The sequence below is a fragment of the Heptranchias perlo genome, chromosome 7 (assembly GCF_035084215.1).
Source record: "Heptranchias perlo isolate sHepPer1 chromosome 7, sHepPer1.hap1, whole genome shotgun sequence".
In the NCBI taxonomy this organism is placed as follows: Eukaryota; Metazoa; Chordata; class Chondrichthyes; order Hexanchiformes; family Hexanchidae; genus Heptranchias; species Heptranchias perlo.
The window spans coordinates 19,840,276-19,861,457 of NC_090331.1; the positions used below are offsets into that span (position 1 = coordinate 19,840,276).

The following is a 21,182-nucleotide window of genomic DNA, read 5'->3' on the forward strand; positions in this document are numbered from 1 at the left end:
TTGGACATGCTTGTTATATTGAACTCAGAAAACCAGTTAAGGTACCTTGTAAAAGTTAAGTAATATTTTGCTTTCTAATAATCTGATCTATTTTGGCTTCTGTATGATTTTACTTTTTTGTAAATACAAATATTATGCCTGAGCTATTATGGTCTGTCTACGGTGTTTACCATTACAGTGAAATTCTGACAGCAGTGTAAAACATGGAAGAAAGAGAACAATATCTGGTATCCTTATAAAGCACTAAGGGTCCAAGATTGCACTCCTGTGCTCTTCCATTGCAGGGGCACTTAGCACAGTTTGCACCTAGGGGCCACTGAGGGGACTTCTCTGGATTTCGTGAGGTCCTTTCATTAGCGCTGAGCTTTTAGCATTTGCATGGTGCATTGAGAGTGCAGGGGTTGGGGGGCTTAGGAGGGGCAACGGGGGATCAATTTTTGAAGTAATGTTTTAAGAGTGCTGGTATAGAACCTTGAAGCTGTCCTTGCATTTTCCGTAGATCAGAAAAAGATTCAATTTGGAGGCCAGCTTAGTGAAAAATATTAGCAATAGATACCAAAGCTGATTCCCAAGGTACAGGTAGGATTGCTCCATTCTATGAGAGAACACTGGAAGTCATGTTGAGAGATGTGCAGGCATGGAGGCGTGCCATTCTTGGCTCTCCTCAACAAAGTGCCATCAGAGCTGCATGGGAAGATGTTGCAAATTAGGTGAACTTAATGTCTTCAGTCAGAAGAACTGCATCTCAGATGAGAAAGAAACACTCAAGAAGTTTGCCAAGCTAGGTGGGTTCTATACTTATGTATTTGTATTTGTCTGCAATTTCGTGCCTGTAATACACATGTGTATTTTCATCATCATCATCTGCATACTCAAATGGAATGCTTTGTTCTTATATACCCCTTGCCTGGAAATCTTTCACTGTTAGTGGGTAGGCCCATTAAAGACACTCTCATTACCCTTTTGCCTGCTTCCCTCTACCCTTCATTACCAATCATTCCCTCTCTCTTTCGCTGTCATCCATCCCCACCCTTTGTCACACTCATCCATCCCTTTTCAATGCAAACTATTCCCCATTCTTTTATTGTTCTCCACCCTTCATCTTTCCCTTGCCTCACCTCACCATCCATTCTGCCTCCCTCAGCCTCCTATCTATTTTGTACATCTTTCCCCCAATCCTTCGCTATCCCTGCTTCTTCCATTTCCTCTCCCCTTCCCATTCATTTTTACCCTGTCCACTCTTGCCTGAGCCTGCTGGCTGATGCACTGGATAGTGGGATCCAATGCTGATTTTTGTCAACAAACACTGACGAGCTGGCCCTCAAAATGTTGGGCGGTTTGCATGTACGTATAATGTAATTCTGGCATACTATTAATACAGTGTCGCTTAATGTTACAATTGAGATTTTCCTGTTGGTCAGATTCAATTTTGACAGATACAATTTTATTATTTACCTAATAATGCTACAGCATGAGCAGAACAGAATGGTTATTTGAAATTTTCTTTGGAATCTTCTTTATTGGGAAATCCGTAATTGAGTTAGGTTTCTACATGAATAACTTTATTGATGGTGCACCTCTCAAAAGCAAAACACGCAAACCATTTATATATAAGCATATTGTCTGTACTAAACACAACTCTTAGACACATTTATAGTAAGATATATTGGAAAGTTAATTGGATGATTGAAGTACTCAACATCATCTGGTAGCGTTCATAATGACATTTAGTAAAAGCAAGAAGGATACATTAAAAGAAAGCTTAATACTTCTGTTTTTCTTGCATTCAAGAGTAAAATGTTAAATGGTACGTTGGGAATGACAGCACTTGTTTATTGATATCTATTGTATTAGGTAGGCTGATTTCTTTAATATGGTAATAAAATATCAGACGTAAGTGCATTGAACTATTCTATATTATGTTTCCTCAAGCCAGGTAACAGCTTGGGCATACACCCAGTATTCCCTTCTGTTCTGTGGATTATGTTGCATTTGAGTATAGAAACCATGCTGGAATTAAAAGGAATGTTCATATTCAGAAGAGCCAAATCCAAATCAAGTTTGTGTCAGGTGCATCTGTTCCAAAATCCTAAGTATAATTGTTGGATACAAGAGATCCCAAACCTATCTTTGATCATTCACGAAGAAATTAACTGAATTCGTTGAACAGTGAGTTTGATTTGGATGCCGAAAGATCAGTGTGATTTCATCGACTAGTAGTGTTTTGTGTCTCGACGGCTGAGGCAGGAGCAGGTGGATTAATGGCCTTGTACATAATTTGGAAACCTTTTGCTGTAACTGATGAATCTGACAAGAACTTCAAGGTCATAACATTGCCTATAACAAAAGGAAAACATAATTGGTGAGTTTTATTTACCTTGTAATATCTTTGAATCCTCAATGTAAATCATAACCTGTCATTAAATTAATCATAACAACTCTCGATTCATTTTATTTTTGCAACAGAACCAAAAATAAAACAACAACTCATATAAGTGAGTAGGAAATGTTGAACATCCATAGAAAAATGTTTTTTCTTGTTGAGTGGATAGTATTAAATACAGCTGGAGAAATATAAGGCTTCAATCAAGATACCTGCCATCCTTACCCGGTCGGGCCTATATGTGACTCCAGACCCACAGCACTGTGGTTGATTCTTAATTGCCCTCTGAGAAGCCACTCAGTCGTACAATCTCGCTAAAAAAAGTCATAATAAGAATAAAACCGGATAGACCACCCGGCATCGGACCACTAGGCACCGGACACAACTAAGGCAAACCAAGCCCCGTCGACCCTGAAAAGTCCTCCTCACTAACATCTGGGGACTTGTGCCAAAATTGGGAGAGCTGTCCCACAGACTAGTCAAGCAACAGCCTGACATAGCCATACTCACAGAATCATACCTTTCAGCCAACGTCCCAGATTCTTCCATCATCATCCCTGGGTATGTCCTCTCCCACCGGCAGGACAGACCGACCAGAGTTGGCGGTACAGTGATATACAGTCAGGAGGGTGTGGCCCTGGGAGTCCTCAACATTGACTCCGGACCCCATGAAATCTCATGGCATCAGGTCAAACATGGGCAAGGAAACCTCCTGCTGATTACCACCTACTGCCCTCCCTCAGCTGATGAATCTGTCCTCCTCCATGTTGAGCACCCTTGGAGGAAGCACTGAGGGTAGCAAGGGCACAGAATGTACTCTGGGTGGGGGACTTCAATGTCCATCACCAAGAGTGGCTAGGTAGCACCACTACTGACCGGGCTGGCCGAGTGCTGAAGGACATAGCTGCCAGACTGGGCCTGCAGTAGGTGGTGAGCGAACCAAAATGAGGGAAAAACCTACTTGACCTTGTCCTCACCAATCTACCTGTCGCAGATGCATCTGTCCATGACAGTATTGGTAGGAGTGACCACCGCACAGTCCTTGTAGAGACGAAGTCCTGACTTTGTACTGAGGACACCATCCAACGTGTTGTGTGGCACTGTCACCGTGCTAAATGGGACAGATTCAGAACAGATCTAGCAGCTCAAAGCTGGGCATCCATGAGGCGCTGTGGGCCATCAGCAGCAGTAGAATTGTATTCCAGCACAATCTATAATCTCATGGCCTGGTATATGCCTCACTCTACCATTATCAACAAGCCAGGGGATCAACCCTGGTTCAATGAGGAGTGTAGAAGAGCATGCCAAGAGCAACACCAGGCATACCGAAAAATGAGGTGCCAACCTGGTGAAGCTACAACACAGGACTACGTGCATGCTAAACAGCGGAAGCAACATTCTATAGGCAGAGCTAAGCGATTCCACAACCGACGGATTAGATCAAAGCTCTGCTGTCCTGCCACATCCAGTCATGAATGGTGGTGGACAATTAAACAACTAAAGGGAGGAGGAGGCTCTGTAAACATCCCCATCCTCAATGATGGCGGAGTCCAGCACATGAGTGCAAAAGACAAGGCTGAAGCGTTTGGAACCATCTTCAGCCAAAAGTGCCGAGTGGATGATCCGTCTTGGCCTCCTCCCGATATCCCAACCATCACAGAAGCCAGTCTTCAGCCAATTCGATTCACTCCACGTGATATCAAGAAATCAAGAAACGGCTGAGTGCACTGGATACAGCAAAGACTATGGGCCCCGACAACATCCCGGCTGTAGTGCTGAAGACTTGTGCTCCAGAACTAGCCTCACCTCGAGCCAAACTGTTCCAGTACAGCTATAACATTGGCATCTACCTGACAATGTGGAAAATTGCCCAGGTATGTCCTGTCCACAAAAAGCAAGACAAATCCAATCATCAGCAAAGTGATGGAAGGTGTCATCAACAGTGCTATCAAGCGGCACTTACTCACCAATAACCTGCTCACTGATGCTCAGTTTGGGTTCCGCCAGGACCACTCGGCTCCAGACCTCATTACAGGCTTGGTCCTAACATGGACAAAAGAGCTGAATTCCAGAGGTGAGGTGAGAGTGACTGCCCTTGACATCAAGGCAGTATTTGACCGAGTGTGGCACCAAGGAGCCCTAGTAAAATTGGAGTCAATGGGAATCGGGGAAAACTCTCCAGTGGCTGGCGCCATACCTAGCACAAAGGAAGATGGTAGTGGCTGTTGGAGGCCAATCATCTCAGCCCCAGGACATTGCTGCAGGAGTTCCTCAGGGCAGTGTCCTAGGCCCAACCATCTTCAGCTGCTTCATCAATGACCTTCCCTCCATCATAAGGTCAGAAATGGGGATGTTTGCTGATGATTGCACAGTGTTCAGTTCCATTCGCAACCCCTCAGATAATAAAGCAGTCTGTGTCCGCATGCAGCAAGACCTGGACAACATCCAGGCTTGGGCTGATAAGTGGCAAGTAACATTTGCGCCAGACAAGTGCCAGGCAATGGCCATCTCCAACAAGAGAGAGTCTAACCACCTCCCCTTGACATTCAACGGCATTACCATTGCCGAATCCCCCACCATCAACATCCTGGGGGTCACCATTGACCAGAAATTTAACTGGACCAGCCACATAAATACTGTGGCTACGAGAGCAGGTCAGAGGCTGGGTATTCTGCGGCGAGTGACTCATCTCCTGACTTCCCAAAGCCTTTCCACCATCTACAAGGCACAAGTCAGGAGTGTGATGGAATACTCTCCACTTGCCTGGATGAGTGCAGCTCCATCAACACTCAAGAAGCTTGACACCATCCAGGACAAAGCAGCCCACTTGATTGGCACCCCATCCACCACCCTAAATATTCACTCCCTTCACTACCAGTGCACTGTGGCTGCAGTGTGTACCATCCACAGGATGCACTGCAGCAACTCGCCAAGGCTTCTTCGACAGCACCTCCCAAACCCGCGACCTCTACCACCTAGAAGGACAAGGGCAGCAGGAACATGGGAACAACACCACCTGCACGTTCCCCTCCAAGTCACACACCATCCTGACTTGGAAATATATCGCCGTTCCTTCATCGTCGCTGGGTCAAAATCCTGGAACTCCCTAACAGCACTGTCGGAGAACCTTCACCAAACGGACTGCAGCACCAAATGGTGGCTCACCACCACCTTCTCAAGGGCAATTAGGGATGGGCAATAAATGCTGGCCTTGCCAGTGACGCCCACATCGCATGAACGAATAAAAAAAGAATCTGACAAAGGAGTGAAAAGGGTGTGGTATAAGAACAGGTCATGATCAGTTGGATTTGTATATTGATACAGACTTTAACAGCGCTTAAAATGCAATCAAATAAACATGTGAAAAGGGAGAATACAAATGGATGCAGGGAAAAGGGAGGGAAATAAGATTAGATTAGATGGCCTGAATTTCCTTGGAGCTCTAGTCCTATAGGGGGCATTGTTGGCGCAGGAGAGGCTAGTCGGGGCAAGGCTCTGTTATGCCGTATCTCCGAGCTGTTTGTGCACTGGGGTTTCCGAGTGGGAAGCAGGGAGCTAAGGGCGCGGCTCCTTTGAAACTGATGTCATAGAAGGGAGTGGAGACTGGTTGGATGACATCGTCTGCATCTGGTGAACCTAACTTTCGGCATGCCTGCTATATGTTATGTGGTCCAAATGGCAAAGACTACTGTAAAGACTGGTTTCCTTACAGCAGCTGGTCGCAAAGCAGAGGGCTGCTGTAAGGACAGTGGCCTTTGCTGGAAAAGTGGCGATTTGTCTTCTTTCTTCTGCCAGTCCTACTGGTACTTTTCTCCAGTGCTGGACAATGCTAGTATTTCTACCCCTGCCTACTAGCGGGCACTGCAGCTGCGCCAATGCAAGTATGGCTGCCTGCCCTCTTTATTGGAATTGCCTGAGCCTGGGAATACCAATGGGGTCAGTTGAGTACTGAGGAAGTCCCACTCCGGCATTGTTACCAGCAGCGGAGTATGATTGTAGATTTTTGGTGCTGATAGCTCCAGTTGAAGAGTTTTCCAGCACAGATGTGTTGGCCCTAATGTTGGGAGGTACAATTTCTGTGCTGTTATGATATATATACATTTAGAGGCCACTGTTAGATAAGCCTTGGACTCAACTTTGTCAGTTATAAAGAAACACATTATTATTCAAGTTTGGCAGCAGACTGATTGTGATGTGTGAAATTTATTGGGCTGTGAACTGAGCCCCATGTCATTTCAACTTTCCCTTTGCCAACATGACATGTTGTAGTTCCAGGGATTAGAAATCATTACCTTCTTGAGATCAATCATTTTCTTACGTGCACCTGAATTATTGGTTTGAGGTTGTTTTGACATGAAAGGTAGTCCATTGACCACAGCAGCAATCTATATGAGTCAGTTAAGTTTAAAGTGAACAGTTTGCTGCCGTTGTATTGGACTGGAATAGCTTTTAGTGACTAATGCCTCCATAGGTTGTAACAAAAGTGAAGCCATATGCACTTGTAATTGCTCAGATACTGCTATCACAACAGAGTTAAGCATTGACTGTAATTCAATGGAGGATGTGTTAAAAAAAAAATTGAAAATTAAATTGCTCAGAAAATTATAACATGTTCAAAATTATTTCTAAAGCAAAATATTGCAGATGCTGAAATCAAAACAGAAAATGCTGGAGAAGCTCAGCAAGTCAGGCAGCATCTGTAGAGAAAAAAACAGAGTTAATGTTTCAGGTTGAAGTCGAAACGTTAACTCTGTTTATTTCTTCACAGATGCTGCCTGACTTGCTGAACTTCTCCAAAATTATTTCTAGTCTAGCATATTGTTTGTGTTAAGTTGCATAGTTACCTGTGCTAATGATGTCATTTGGTAATTTATTTCCACAAAATCTGAAAACACACAAAATATGAAGTTTGAAATTGAACATTAGACATAGAAGATTCACCAGTAAATATTGAAGTTTGAAACTGAACATTGGATTTAAGATTTGCAAAATAATCAGACTCATTTTCAACTCAACCATATTTACTAGTGTGGAATGCAGCCACTGCATTACAGTTACTGATATGCATCTAAGTGTTTTTGTTTTGGGAGACAAATAAATTTTGTATATGAAATTCCAGGATGGTAATCCTGATGAGTTGAACATTTTTTGCATTCCCTGGTTAGACTTGGCGCAGATAGATTTATGGTACAGCTCTCTCTTCACATTGTCCCAGAAGTGTACTTTAACCCGAATTATAGAAGAGCAGATTTCTTATTAAACCAACTCTGTGTGCCACTTCGAAGGTGTTACACACTGTGGGTACATCTCTTTGCCATAGTGAGATTCCCAGAATGGTCTATGGTGGAAGAACATAAACAAAAACCAATAGAGAAAAGAACTGCTGTAACATTAGATATAGGTACAGTAATTATGAAAGAACAAGAGCTCAGTGCAGCTACATGTTATTCATGACTGAGATATACACCACCAATTACATTTGAAATATCAGCTGGTTACTCACATTGTGGAATCTGTGCTGAGTAACCAGCTGTAAAGTGGATATCACGACGTGGGATTGTGAATGGGATTGATTGTTATACATGTTTTGCTTTACCATAACTTGTGATGGGGTGAAAGAGCTGAGTGTTGTCCTTTGGCTCCCTTTTCTGATGATCATTTAGCAACTTGCTGTTGATATAATCTACCAGCCTGTTTACATTGTTGTCCAGCACCTCTTTCAGAACAGGCTACCAAGGTGTTTGAGCTATGCTTGGTCCATATAAAAGAAGACTGTCAATCGATTTATGCTACATATGTAGTGGAGGAAGGCAAAGGCAAAAATGGGAGGGGAATCTTTTCTAGATATTCCATTCACTCCACAAACATGCCCTGGACAAGACTCTGGACATCTTGACGAATATCTATGCCTTGGTGTTATGCTTTGATTTCAGTTCAGAATATGGACCTAAACTTTCAGGATAGGGAAATCCATATGAAAAGTGGATAAATTACAATACAGAATCAGACGTTCAGCCCAACCAGTCCGCATTGGTGGTTACCTTCCATACGAGCGGTAGTCCTAATTCCATGTGTCCAACCTGCTCCCATATCCCTTTATTCCCCTTTCCTTCAATCATCTATCTAGCCTATTCTTAAATGTTGACATGGTCTCTGCTTCAATCACTAACTCTGGTCGTGTTTTCCATAGCCTAACCACCTGAGTAAAAAAGTTTTCTCTGTCCTTTGTCAGTAGCACAAAACAAGCAATAGTGAATCGGCATCCCATTTTACACTCCGCCCGATTTTTTATGAGGAAAGATTAAAGGAGCATAAACTGTATAATCGAGCAAGAAGAAAATTAAGGGACAATCTCATTTAGGGGGAAAAAAAGGTGTGAAACTGGGAAGGTCTGACATTTACCTAAACTCACTGCATTACCATAATACAGTTCTGTCAGTCTATTATTCCATTGTAGCAATAAATATTTACCTGCCAACAAAGCCTAGCAAGTCATCATAACTGTCATAAACTTCAAGGTAGTCAGACAAGCAGGATGGATCATCTTCTACATCAAATTCCAGAAACCGCAAATAGATGCGCTGCTTGTACTTTAGTCGAATGTGCCAGTAACAGATCTGTTGATGCTCATACTCATTTGGGTAGTCTGGGGAATTGATAATGCGCTCTGGATCTGTTAGAACACCACCACATTGTTTTGCTGAGGAGTGGAAAATACAAACAAAGGAATTATACTTTGTATAAACTTGAAAAAGAAGCTTTGTTTGGAAGTTATACACAGGAAAAAAAAAAGCTAGGAGCAATATTCCGTCTTTATTTATTCACCCTGAGATATCTATCCAAACCTTTCCCTCCCACTGTAGAGCAGTATTACTACATCCAACCACATCCATCTTTGTTAAGAGGTTAGGATAGTCTAGGCCACAAACATTGCTGTGTTTCTTAGTTGGCCTTAAGCAGAAGCATTTTGTTGTTTTGTGGCTGCCCTGGTAGGAGCCACAACTAACGAAGGGACCTCCAAATCTCCCTCCAGTCTCACTCGAGACAGTGAAAGCAGTGAAATAAACGGTTTTCCTCACTCCCATTGATGTTTCAGCTGAGATTGGACAAACTTAGCCTATAAGGGAGGTACGATGTAACTTAAACTGAGGACTGACTTTTGAATTCCTAGTGGACATGTCACTTCCTAGCATTGTAACTACTGGTCCAACCATGATGTTCACTTTAAATTAAAGTAGAAAAAAATTCACAATTTTCCACTGTTACTAATGTTGTTAAGCCTGTTTATAAATTAAGCCTGTTTATAAATGTAGTACTCCTCAATAATGCATAATGGTTAATACGATTATAGTTTATGTAGTTGTGCTGTCATAGTTAACTTATGTGTCTGGCATTTATAATTATGTAACTGAATAGCTTCCAAAATTGAGGAAATAAAATGTAACATAGCTCTATTGAACAAACCATGCGGATTGTAGCAGTAAGCATCCCATCGTTCCGTTTTATTAACTCGATATCCATAATCAATGATGCCAGTTTTTCCATGTCCACAGTTGACTCCGGCTTTTACAATTGGATACCCGACTTTTCCTCTAGCAAGCCATCCAGCTGCACACACGTGAAGCCCTGCATATATAATAAACAGCAAAGTTAACCTGACCAGTGTAGGTGTCTTGAACATCTGTTTAAAGCAGGCCTCCTGATTGGTTGTTCAGGATTAGTTGATTTCATAAGTCCTTAGTAGTTTCTCAGTGGCACTTTTCTAGTCACTTTCTTCATTTTTGATTTATATGTGCCCTGCATCTTCAGTTCAGATTTGCTGCCATTTTACTTTGAGCCAATCAATAAAGTGTGATGGCTTCACCTTAGCAACCGATGAATACATTCTGCATTACATGCCATAGATTGTCCTTAGAAAGCAACATTTCATCCAAACTAACAAAGTAACAAATAGGAGATCCGCTAAGGTACGACTCCGAATGCTTCCTGTTCATGCTTCAAGCGTTCGACTCAGGCTCATGGTAAGTCAGAGGACATACTGTTTTGTAATAATAGGCGATAACTTAAATTGACTTCAATGGAAATAAAAATTGGGAGAAATATAAAACGGGCTGCTGATTTGCTATAACCCATATTACACTATTGCATAGTCAAAATTTCCCCCAATAGTTTCTTTCCTCATTCTAATTTGATTTCTTTAAACAAAATTGAAATTTTAAAGCAAATGATACTTCTCTGAGTTAAACAAATAGGAAGGGAGTGTAGGAAGGAAACTGGTTGAGGTCGAGGAGCCCTCTCAATACCCATCTTTGGGAGGAGGGATTTAGATGGAGGCATAAGGGTGAGGTGCATGACAGCAGAGCAAGGTGGAAGGGAGGACACGGGCAGAGCTGGTTGTTCAAAGGGGAAAATGATAGAAGTAGTGATGGGAGTGTGGAGGTGCTAGGAAGGAGAGCAGTAGTAGGAAGGTGAAGGGGTAGGGGACATGATGAGAGCGATGGGGTGAGAAGGGAGCCACTTTGGTCACATTTTCCAAGTAGACCCACCCTAATGCAGCCTTGTAGCCATTGGTGGTTTCTTTTTCCATCATGCCATTCCATGCCACCTACCATCTCCCAACCAAAAGAAAAGACAGAAAGAGAACAAGAAAAGGATAAAGAGAGGACAAAAAGAGTTAAGGAAAGAGAAGCAGAAGAAAAGAGAAAGACTGTCAGAAGTAGAGTTGAGAAAAAGAAACAAACACAAACACCACAGGGACAGGTAAGAACTATATTCTCCAAATTACCGTATGCAACAGCATGGGAGATCGACTAGTAAACTTTTTGCTCATTGTACCATGGTACCATTTTCAGGCACTAGCGACAGAGCTTCCTGATGGGTGCAATTCTGGCATAAGTGCTGGGATCGCAGGCATGTGAATTTCTGTACTTTTTTTTTACTAAAGCCATGTCTTGCTTTCCTGTGGGGACACAGTCCCACTTCCTTGTCGGCTCTTCTACTTTTGAAACTTGAAATTGTATCCTTTAAAATAAAGGATGACTTGGGGTGTTTTCTAGGCATTGTAGTGAACCCAAGAACTCAGGAATAAAGTTTCTTCTGATCGTTAATGCTAGCAAAAAAAAAGTCAGCACGAGTAGAAAGTGAGGAAGCTTGGTTAGTCGTGTGACTTTTTTTGCTAACATTTGCTTGCAAAGGGTGAAAAATATACTGCTCTGATAGCACTATTCCACATGACTATAACACATCAGAACTTTTCGGTTGCGCTATACTGGAAGTATGGATACCAGCGATTAGAAGGAGCAACCTCAGCCAAGGAGTTCAGGTGGTCTCATGAGCTGTGATGCCTAAGCCTGACTACTTGCTAACCATAATCTGAACCTTGAGGTGAAATTACAACCTTTTAAAACACTCCAGACTGATAGTTTTGCTTTTAATATCTACTCTGGAGATCGTGGACACAGTTTTACTCCGGTTTTGATATTCTGTTTGCTGATGGCAGTGTTACGCATCAATTCTATGGACCGTCTTGGCTGTCAATGTCAGTGTGGCTATCATTCGTCAACTCTGTACAGCATCAGTCATCAATATCAAGAACATCCATAAAATTGATGCAGAACATCCATACTGAAGGATTGGCAATCATAATCTTTGCCAGTTTATTGAGTAATAACCTACAGTTGGTTATTTGGAAATAATTCAGTGGCAGCTTTTTGATACACGGGGAGAATTTTAATCCTCAAGGACAGGTGGGTTGGGGTCGGGTGGGAAGGTAAAAATTTTAAAATTCTCAAACCCAACCCTGGTTTTAAGGGAGCTGGGTCGGGATGCGGGCGACTGACCCGCTCCCAGAAGATGGGTCAGTCACTAAAATCTTTTAAGGAGGCTGTGTGCCTCCATTTTGACTCAGTTTTTATTTTTACTGCATGGAGGCCGGGATTCCAGGGCCGCAGGAATCCCAGCAGATGAAAGGAGGCGAGAAAGGCCAGATCCATGAGGTAAGTGCCTTTATTCCTCTGTTTGTGGGCCAGGAGGAGCAGAAGTGCTTCCGCCGCCGCCGCCCCTCCTCCCCCACCCGCCAGCCCACCGAGCTTCTATCCATGCGTTCGGCTGACCCCCTCCCCCACAAAGTCCGATTCACCCCAAAACCCCGCCATGATGTCCGAATCCCATCCTGCAATTGCCCCCCCGCGATGTCCGTTTGCCCCCCCCGCGATGTCCGTTTGCCCCCCCGCGATGTCCGTTTGCCCCCCCCGCGATGTCCGTTTGCCCCCCCCGCGATGTCCGTTTGCCCCCCCCGCGATGTCCGTTTGCCCCCCCCGCGATGTCCGTTTGCCCCCCCCGCGATGTCCGTTTGCCCCCCCCGCGATGTCCGTTTGCCCCCCCCCGCGATGTCCGTTTGCCCCCCCCCCCGCGATGTCCGTTTGCCCCCCCCCCCCGCGATGTCCGTTTGCACCCCCCCCCCCCCCCCTCGGCGATGTCAGACTTACCTGACATCTGCTCCCCGGCTGCTTTCCAGCCTGACAGTTAGCCTGTCAATCTGTCTGGCTGTCGGGCGGGAAAGCGCTTGAAAAAAATTAAATTCAGCAGGACATGCGGGAAACCCTTACTTCTGGGTTTATGTCCAAATATCCTCCTCCCTCCCCGCTCTCTTCCTGGCTCTGAGTAAATATCAGGGCCATGGTCACACTTTCTGGGTTAATATTTTACCTCTGTTTTCCATTCCATGCTCTGGTTTCCTGTGCTTTAAAGCAACGACTCTAATAATCCAACTTCTGGTGACAGAGTGCATGTTTCCATCAGAAACTTGATGGGAAATTGGAATTTGGAATCTCTCCCATTGTAAAAAAAAGCACAAAATGCCAACGTCAATCTATTCTTTATAAAGCACAGTTGCTTAAATTGAGATACTGTGGTCAAAACATAACATTTGCGAGTTTTGCTCGCAACAGTAGATTAAAGGTTTTAATAAAATCAGATTAGCTATTTGAGGAGGGTTCTATTAAACTTTGAAAAAGTTATATCATAGTAATTAAAGGCAACATAGAGTCAACAGAATTAATTCCTCTTTCCCAAAATGTAATTTCCATCTTATTCTCCCAAAGCAGAAAAGTGTCATTTGATTTTGTATTTTGGTCTCTGCTTACCGCCAATGACATTTATATCCTACATAATCTGCAGTAATGACAAGTTTAAAAAGTATAGAAAATGTATGTATTTAAATTTATTACTTAAAAAAATGGAAAAAATGCAAAGGTTACAGTTTTGTACAAAACAGTCCTTTAACTCCTTGTTTTGTTGATGTATAAGATGCGGTCAGACTCCATTTGGAGTAGTGTGCTGTTCTGGGTACTTGACTCTAGAAAGGATGGTCTTTCAAAGAGCTGGCACAGGTACAATGGGCCGAATGGCCTCCTTCTGTGCTGTATGATAAGGAACTTAAACTGGCAAAGTTGATCCAGACAAACTGTTCACTATGGTGAAGAGCCAAATCCCAAGGGGCATCAGTTAGAATCATAGAACTGTTTCAACACAGAAGAAGGGCATTCAGCCCATCGAGCCCCGTCAGCTCTTTGTAAGAGCAATCGAGTTAGTCCCATCCCCCCGCTCTTTCCCCGTAGCCCTGCAATTTTTTTCCCTTCAAGTATTTATCCAATTCCTTTTTGAAAGCCTCGATTGAGTCTGCTTCCACCAACCTTTCAAGCATCGCATTCCAGATCATAACTACTCACTGCGTAAAAAAGTTTCCCCTTATGTCGCCTTTTGCATTCTTTGGCCAATCACCTTAAATCTGTTTCCTCTGGTTTTCGACCCTTCCGCCAATGGGAACAGTTTCTCTTTATTTATTTTTCTAAACCTTTCATGATTTTGAACACTCCTATCAAATCTCTTCTTAACCTTCTCTGTCCCTCATCCCTGGAACCATTTTAGTAAATCTTTTCTGCACCCTCTCTAAGGGCTTCACATCCTTCCTAAAGTGCGGTGCTCAGAATTGGACACAGTACTCCAGTTGTGGCCAAACCAGTGTTTTATAAAGGTTCAACATAACTTCTTTGCTTTTGTACTCTATGCCTCTATTTAAAATAGAATAGCTTTCTAAACCTGCCCTGCCACCTTCAACGATTTGTGTACATATACCCCCAGATCTCTCGGTTCCTGTACCCCTTTTAGAATTGCGCCCTTTAGCTTATATTGCCTCCTTGTTCTTCCTTTCTTCCTGCCAAAATGTATCACTTGGCAATTCTCTACGTTAAATTTCATCTGCCATGTGTCCGCCCATTCCATCAGCCTGCCTATGTCCTCTTGAAGTCTATTACTATCCTCCTCACTGTTTACTACACTTCCAAGTTTTGTGTCATCTGCAAATTTTGAAATTGTGCCCTGTACATCCAAGTCATTAATATATATCAAGAAAAGCAGTGGTCCTCATACCAACCCCTGGGGAACACCACTGTATAACTTCCTCCAGTCTGAAAAACAACCGTTCACCACTACTCTCTGTTTCCTGTCACTTATCCAATTTCGTATCCATGCTGCCACTGTCCCTTTTATTCCATGGGCTTCAATTTTAATGACAAGCCTATCATGCGGCACTTTATCAAACGCCTTTTGAAAATCCATATACACCACATCAACTGCATTGCCTCATCAACCCTCTCTGTTACCTCATCAAAAAACTCTATCAATTTATCTTTAACAAATCTGTGCTGGCTTTCCTTTTTTAATCCACACTTGTCCAAGTGACTATTAATGTTGTCCCGGTTTATCATTTCTAAAAGCTTCCCCACCACTGAGGTTAAACTGACTGGTCTATAGTTGCCAGGTTTATCCTTGCACCCTTTTTTGAACAAGGGTGTAACATTTTCAATTCTCCAGTCCTCTGGCACCACCCTCGTATCCAAGAAGGATTGGAAGATTATGGCCAGCACCTCTGCAATTTCCATCCTTACTTCCCTCAGCAACCTAGGATGCATCCCATCCAGACCTGGTGACTTATCTACTTTAAGTACAGCCAGCTTTTCAATACCTTCTGTTCATCAATTTTTAGCCCATCCAGTATCTCAACTACCTCCTCTTTTATGGTGACTTTGGCAACATCTTCATCCTTGGTAAAGACAGGTGCAAAGTACTCATTTAGTACCTCAGTCATGCTCTCTGCCTCCATGCGTAGATCTTCTTTTTGGCCCCTAATCGACTCCACCCCTCCTCTTACTACCCGTTTACTATTTAAATGCCTATAGAAGACTTTTGGATTCTCTTGTATGTTACCTGCCAGTCTATTCTCATACTCTCCCTTTGCCCCTCTTATTTCCTTTTTCACTTCTCCTCTGTACTTTCTATATTCAGCCTGGTTCTCACCTGTATTATCAACCTGACATCTGTCATACGCCCCCATTTTCTGCTTCATCATATTCTTTATCTCTTTCGTCATCCAGTGAGCTCTGGCTTTGGTTGTCCTACCTTTCCACCTCACGGGAAAGTGCCTAGACTGTACCCAAACCATCTCCTCTTTAAATGCCGCCCATTATTCGATTACAGTTTTGCCTGCCAATCTTTGATTCCAATTTACCCGGGCCAGATCCATTCTCAACCCACTGAAATTGGCCCTCCTCCAATTAAGTATTTTTACTCTCGATTACTTCTTGTCCTTTTTCATAATTAATCTATACCTTGTAATACTATGATCACTGTTCCCTAAATGTTCCCCCACTGACACTTGCTCCACTTGACCCACCTCATTCCCCAGAACTAGATCCTCCTTCCTCATTGAGCTGGAAACATACTGATCAAGAAAGTTCGCTTGAACACTTCAGAAATTCCTCCCCCTCTTTGGCCTTTACACTATTACTATCTGGTTAGCTATAGAATTGAGGGTTGTAAGTAGAAGTACAGAGCTGATTACATAGAATATACAGCACAGAAACAGGCCATTCGACCCAACAGGTCCATACTGGTGTTTATGCTCCAAACGAGCCTCCTCCCTCCCCACTTCATCTAACACTATCAGCATGTCCTTCTATTCCTATCTCCCTCATGTGTTTATAGAATCATAGAAAGGTTACAGCAGGGAAGGAGACCATTCAGCCCATCGAGTCCATGCCGGCTGTATGCAAGAGCAATCCAGCTAGTCCCCGTAGCCCTGCAAATTTTTTCCTTTCAAGTACTTATCCAGTGCCCTTTTGAAGGCCATGATTGAATCTGCCTCCACCACCCCCTCGGGCAGTGCATTCCAGATCCTAACCACTCGCTGTGTAAAAAAGTTTCTCCTCATGTCACCTTTGGTTCTTTTGCCAATCAACTTAAAGCTATGTCCTCTGGCCCTTGACCCTTCTGCCAATCGGAACAGTTTCTCTCTATCTACTGTGTCTAGACCCTTCATGATTTTGAATACCTCTATCAAATATCTCCGCAACACTCTCTGTTCCAAGGAGAACAACCCCAGCTTCTCCAGTTTATCCACGTAACTAAAGTCCCTAATCCCTGGAATCATTCTAGTAAATCTCTTCTGCACCCTTTCTAAGGCCTTCACATCTTTCCTGAAGTGCAGTGCCCAGAACTGGACACAATACTCCAGTTGTGGCTGAACCAGTGTGTAATAAAGCTTCATCATGACTTCCATACTTTTGTACTCCATGCCTCTAATTATAAAGCCCAGGATCCTGAATGCTTTTTGAACCACTTTCTCAACCTGACCTGCCACCTTCAATGATTTGTGCGCATATACCCCCAGATCTCTCTGTTCCTTTACCCCTTTTAGCATTGTGCCCTCTATTTTATATTGCCTCTCCTCGTTCTTCCTACCGAAATGTATCACCTCGCATTTTTCTACATTAAATTTCATCTGCCACGCGTCCATCCATGCCACCAGCCTGTCTATATCCTCTTGAAGTCTATCACTATCCTCCACACTGTTTACTACCCTTCCAAGTTTTGTGTCATCTGCAAATTTTGAAATTGTGCCCTGTACACCCAAGTTCAAGTCAATAATATATATCAAGAAAAACAGTGGTCCCAGCACCTACTCCTGGGGAACACCACTGTACATCTCCCTCCAGTCCGAAAAACAACCGTTCACCACTACTCTCTGTTTCTTGTCCCTTAGCCAATTCTGTATCCATGTTGCTACTGCCCCCTTTATTCCATGGGCCGCAATCTTGATGATAAGCCTACCGTGCGGCACTTTATGAAATGCCTTTTGAACGTCCATATACACCACATCAACTTCAGTGCCCTCATCTACCCTCTCTGTTACCTCATCAAAAAACTCTATCAGGTTAGTTAAACACGATTTGCCTTTAACAAATCCATGCTGGCTTTCCCTAATCAATCCACCCTCGTCCAAGTAACTGTTAATTCTGTCCTGGATATCGTTTCTAAAAGTTTTCTCATCATTGATATTAAACTGACTTGCCTATAGTTGTTGGGTTTATCCTTACACCCTTTTTTGAACAAGGGTGGAACATTTGCAATTCTACAGTCCTCTGGCACCACCCCCGTATCTACGGATGTTTGGAAGATTGTGGCCAGTACCTCCGCAATTTCCACCCTTAATTCCCTCAGCAACCTAGGATGCATCCCATCCGGACCGGGTGACTTATCTACTTTAAGTACAGCTATCTTTTCTAGTACCTCCTCTTTATCAAATTTTAGCCCATCCAATAATCTCAATTATATCTTCCTTTACTGAGACTGTGGCAGCATCTTCTTCCTTGGTAAATACAGATGCAAAGTACTCATTTAGTACTTCAGCCACCTCCTCTGCCTCCATGAGTAGATCTACTTTATGTTCCCTATTCAGCCCCACCCCTCCTCTTGCTACCCGTTTACTGTTAACATGCATGTAGAAGTCTTTTGGATTCCCTTTTATGTTGGCCATCAGTCTATTCTCATGCTCTCTCTTTGCTCCTCTTATTTCCTTTTTCATTTTCCCTCTGAACTTTCTATATTCTGGCTGATTTTCACTTGTGTTAGCAACCTGACATCTGTCATACGCCCCTTTTTTCCATTTCATCTTACTCACTATCTCTTTTGTCACACAGGGAGCTCTGGCTTTAGTTGCCCTACCTTTCTGCCTCGTGGGAATGTGCCTAGACTGTACCCGAACCATCTCCTACTGAAAGGTTGCCCACTGTTCAATTACAGTTTTGCCTGCCAGTCTTTGATTCCAATTTACCCAGGCCAGATCTGTTCTCATCCCATTGAAATTGGCCCTCCTCCAATTGAGTATTTTTACTTTAGAGTGGTCCATATCCTTTTCCATAGCTATTCTAAACCTTATGATACTATGATTGCTGCTCCCTAAATGCTCTCCCACTGACATTTGCTCCACTTGGCCCACCTCATTCTCTAGAACCAAGTCCAGCAATGCCTCCTTCCTTGTTGGGCTGGAAACATACTGGTTAAGAAAGTTATCCTGAACACATTTCAAAAATTCCCCTCCCTCTGTGCCACTTATATTATTATTGTTATCCCAATCTATATTAGGATACTTGAAGTCCCCAGTTATCACTACGCTATAGCTTTTGCACCTCTCTGTAATTTCTCTGCAAATTTGCTCCTCTATATCCTTCCCACTAGTTGGTGGCATATAGAATACACCCAGGGAGTATAATGGCACCTCTTTTATTTCTTAACTCTAACCAAATAGATTCTGTCCTTGACCCCTCCAGGCCATCCTCTCTCTCCAGTACTGCAATATTCTCCTTAGTCTATTCGGCCACCACCCCCCCTCCTTTCTTTCCTTCCCTATCTTTCCTGAACGCCTTGTATCCAGGAATATTTAGTACCCAATCCTGCCCTTTTTTGAGCCAAGTCTCCATTATCGCCATGACATCGTATTCCCATGTGGCTATTTGCGCCTGCAGCTCACCAACCTTGTTTACTATGCTTCGTGCGTTCACACACATGCACCGCAAACCAGTCTTAGACTTTCTTGTACTCTTTCTTAGTTTGATCCCATCTAATACTGTACTATTTCTTGCTTTCGTGCTATTTTTCTCCCCCGATCCTTTGTGCCCCTTGTTTCTCCTTTCCACTGCTTCATCCTGGTGCCCATCCCCCTGCCAAATTAGTTTAAATGCCCCCCTCCCCCCACAACACTAGCGAACCTCCGCGTGAGGACATTGGTCCCAGTCCGTTGAGGTGCAACCCGTCCGGCCTGTACAGGTCCCACCTTCCTCAGAACTGGTCCCAATGCCCCAGGAATCTAAAGCCCTCCCTCCTGCACCATCTCTCCAGCCACGCATTCATCTGTTCTATCCTCCTATTTCTATACTCACTAGCGCGTGGCACTGGGAGCAATCCGGAGATTACTACCTTTGAGGTCCTACTTCTTAATCTCTTTCCTAACTCCTTAAAATCTGCCTGCAGGACCTCATCCCTCTTTCTACCTATGTCGTTGGTACCAATAAGGACCACGACCTCTAGAATTTTCTGCAGCTGCTCAGTGACATCCTTGACCCTGGCAACAGGGAGGTAACATACCATCTTGGAATTACGTCTGCGGCCGCAGAAATGCCTGTCTGCTCCCCTAACAATGGAATCCCCTATCATTATTTCTCTCCTGACCTTTCTCTTCCTCCTCTGTACAGCTGAGCCATCCATGGTGCTGTGGACTTGGCTCTGGCTACGCTCCGCAGAGGAACCTTCTCCCTCACCAGTTGGTTAGAGAGTGAGATGCACTCAGGGAACTCCTGCATTACCTGCCTGGTTCTCCTTGTCTGTCTGGCGGTCACCGAGTCCCTCTCTGCCTGCACTCTCTTAAGCTGCAGGGTGACCACCTCCTGAAACATGCTACCCACGTGTTTATCTAGCTTCCACTTAAATGCATGATCAAATGCTATGTGCGACATGATGGTTCTTAAGATGCTAGGACTGTGGAAATGCCATGGCATGGAAGGCAATAGTTAAGGATGAATAATGCAGAAAATAAGGTCAGACAAATATTCTGGAGTTTTGCTAGATTCACCTTTTTGGGAGGAAGACAGGGAGAAACATGAAGGGCATCGTTTTAGCACCCGCTATCGGGTGCGTTCCTGGCTGGGGGGGGCTCCGAAAATCGGAGAATCCCGGAGCGGAACCGGAGCCCGGCTCCAACCCGCCCACTTCCGGGTTCCCCACTGACGCGCCGGCGTGCGCGCGCAGCCCCCGCTGGTGGGAAACCCGCAGGCAATTAAAGCCAGTGGGGTTCCACTTGAAGGTATTTATTTTGCTTGTTCAGGTCATTAACTGACCTGATTAAGGGATTATGTGAGGAGGGGTGGGATTTTATAGCAAACTGGGACATTCCCATACTGGGGGAAACACTCCCAGTTCAAATGGACCTGTTGCAGCTGTCAGCCTGTGGCAGCTGCAAAGGTCCATTTGACAGGTGGGGGGGGGGGGCGGAGACCCTCACTCATTGCAGGAGGCCACTCTGTCACTTGGGACAAAGTTTGGCCTCCACCACCCTCCTCCTGACAATCAAAGTCACCAACTTGCACACTTACCCCGGGGTTCAGAGACATGTACCTACCTTGCGGATCCCCTCAGATGTACATCTTCCGGATGGGGGCCGCCGTAGCTGCAGTCATGACCTCCTCGGAGGGCGAACAGCCTCACCAGCCTTGCCATCCACGTCGTCCACCTCTGACACGTGGAGCTCCACAACAGAGTGCTGTGACACATCCACCTGTACAGCAGGAGGGAGGGCTACCGCAGAGAGAGATGCGTCGCAGAGGGCACTACCCTCGCCACAGGGTCCACAGACCGAGGCTCAGCTTCCTGGACCTCTCTGAGCAGCAGTGCACACGGAGGCTCAGAA

General features: G+C 44.1%; 1 protein-coding gene across 1 annotated transcript in view; it reads right to left on the reverse strand.

Moving 5' to 3' along the window:
* Positions 1–1,422: 1,422 nt before the first annotated feature.
* The window catches only part of tnfaip6 (tumor necrosis factor, alpha-induced protein 6), a 39,255-nt gene continuing 19,495 nt past the window's right edge, over positions 1,423–21,182 (reverse strand). Inside the window, exons 3-6 of the mRNA XM_067986760.1 lie at positions 9,848–10,009; positions 8,855–9,083; positions 7,228–7,268; positions 1,423–2,337 (exon numbers count right to left, since the gene is read on the reverse strand). Of these exons, the coding sequence (XP_067842861.1) occupies positions 2,207–2,337; positions 7,228–7,268; positions 8,855–9,083; positions 9,848–10,009 (563 nt within the window). The 3' untranslated portion in view covers positions 1,423–2,206. The remainder of the gene's footprint in view (positions 2,338–7,227; positions 7,269–8,854; positions 9,084–9,847; positions 10,010–21,182) is intronic.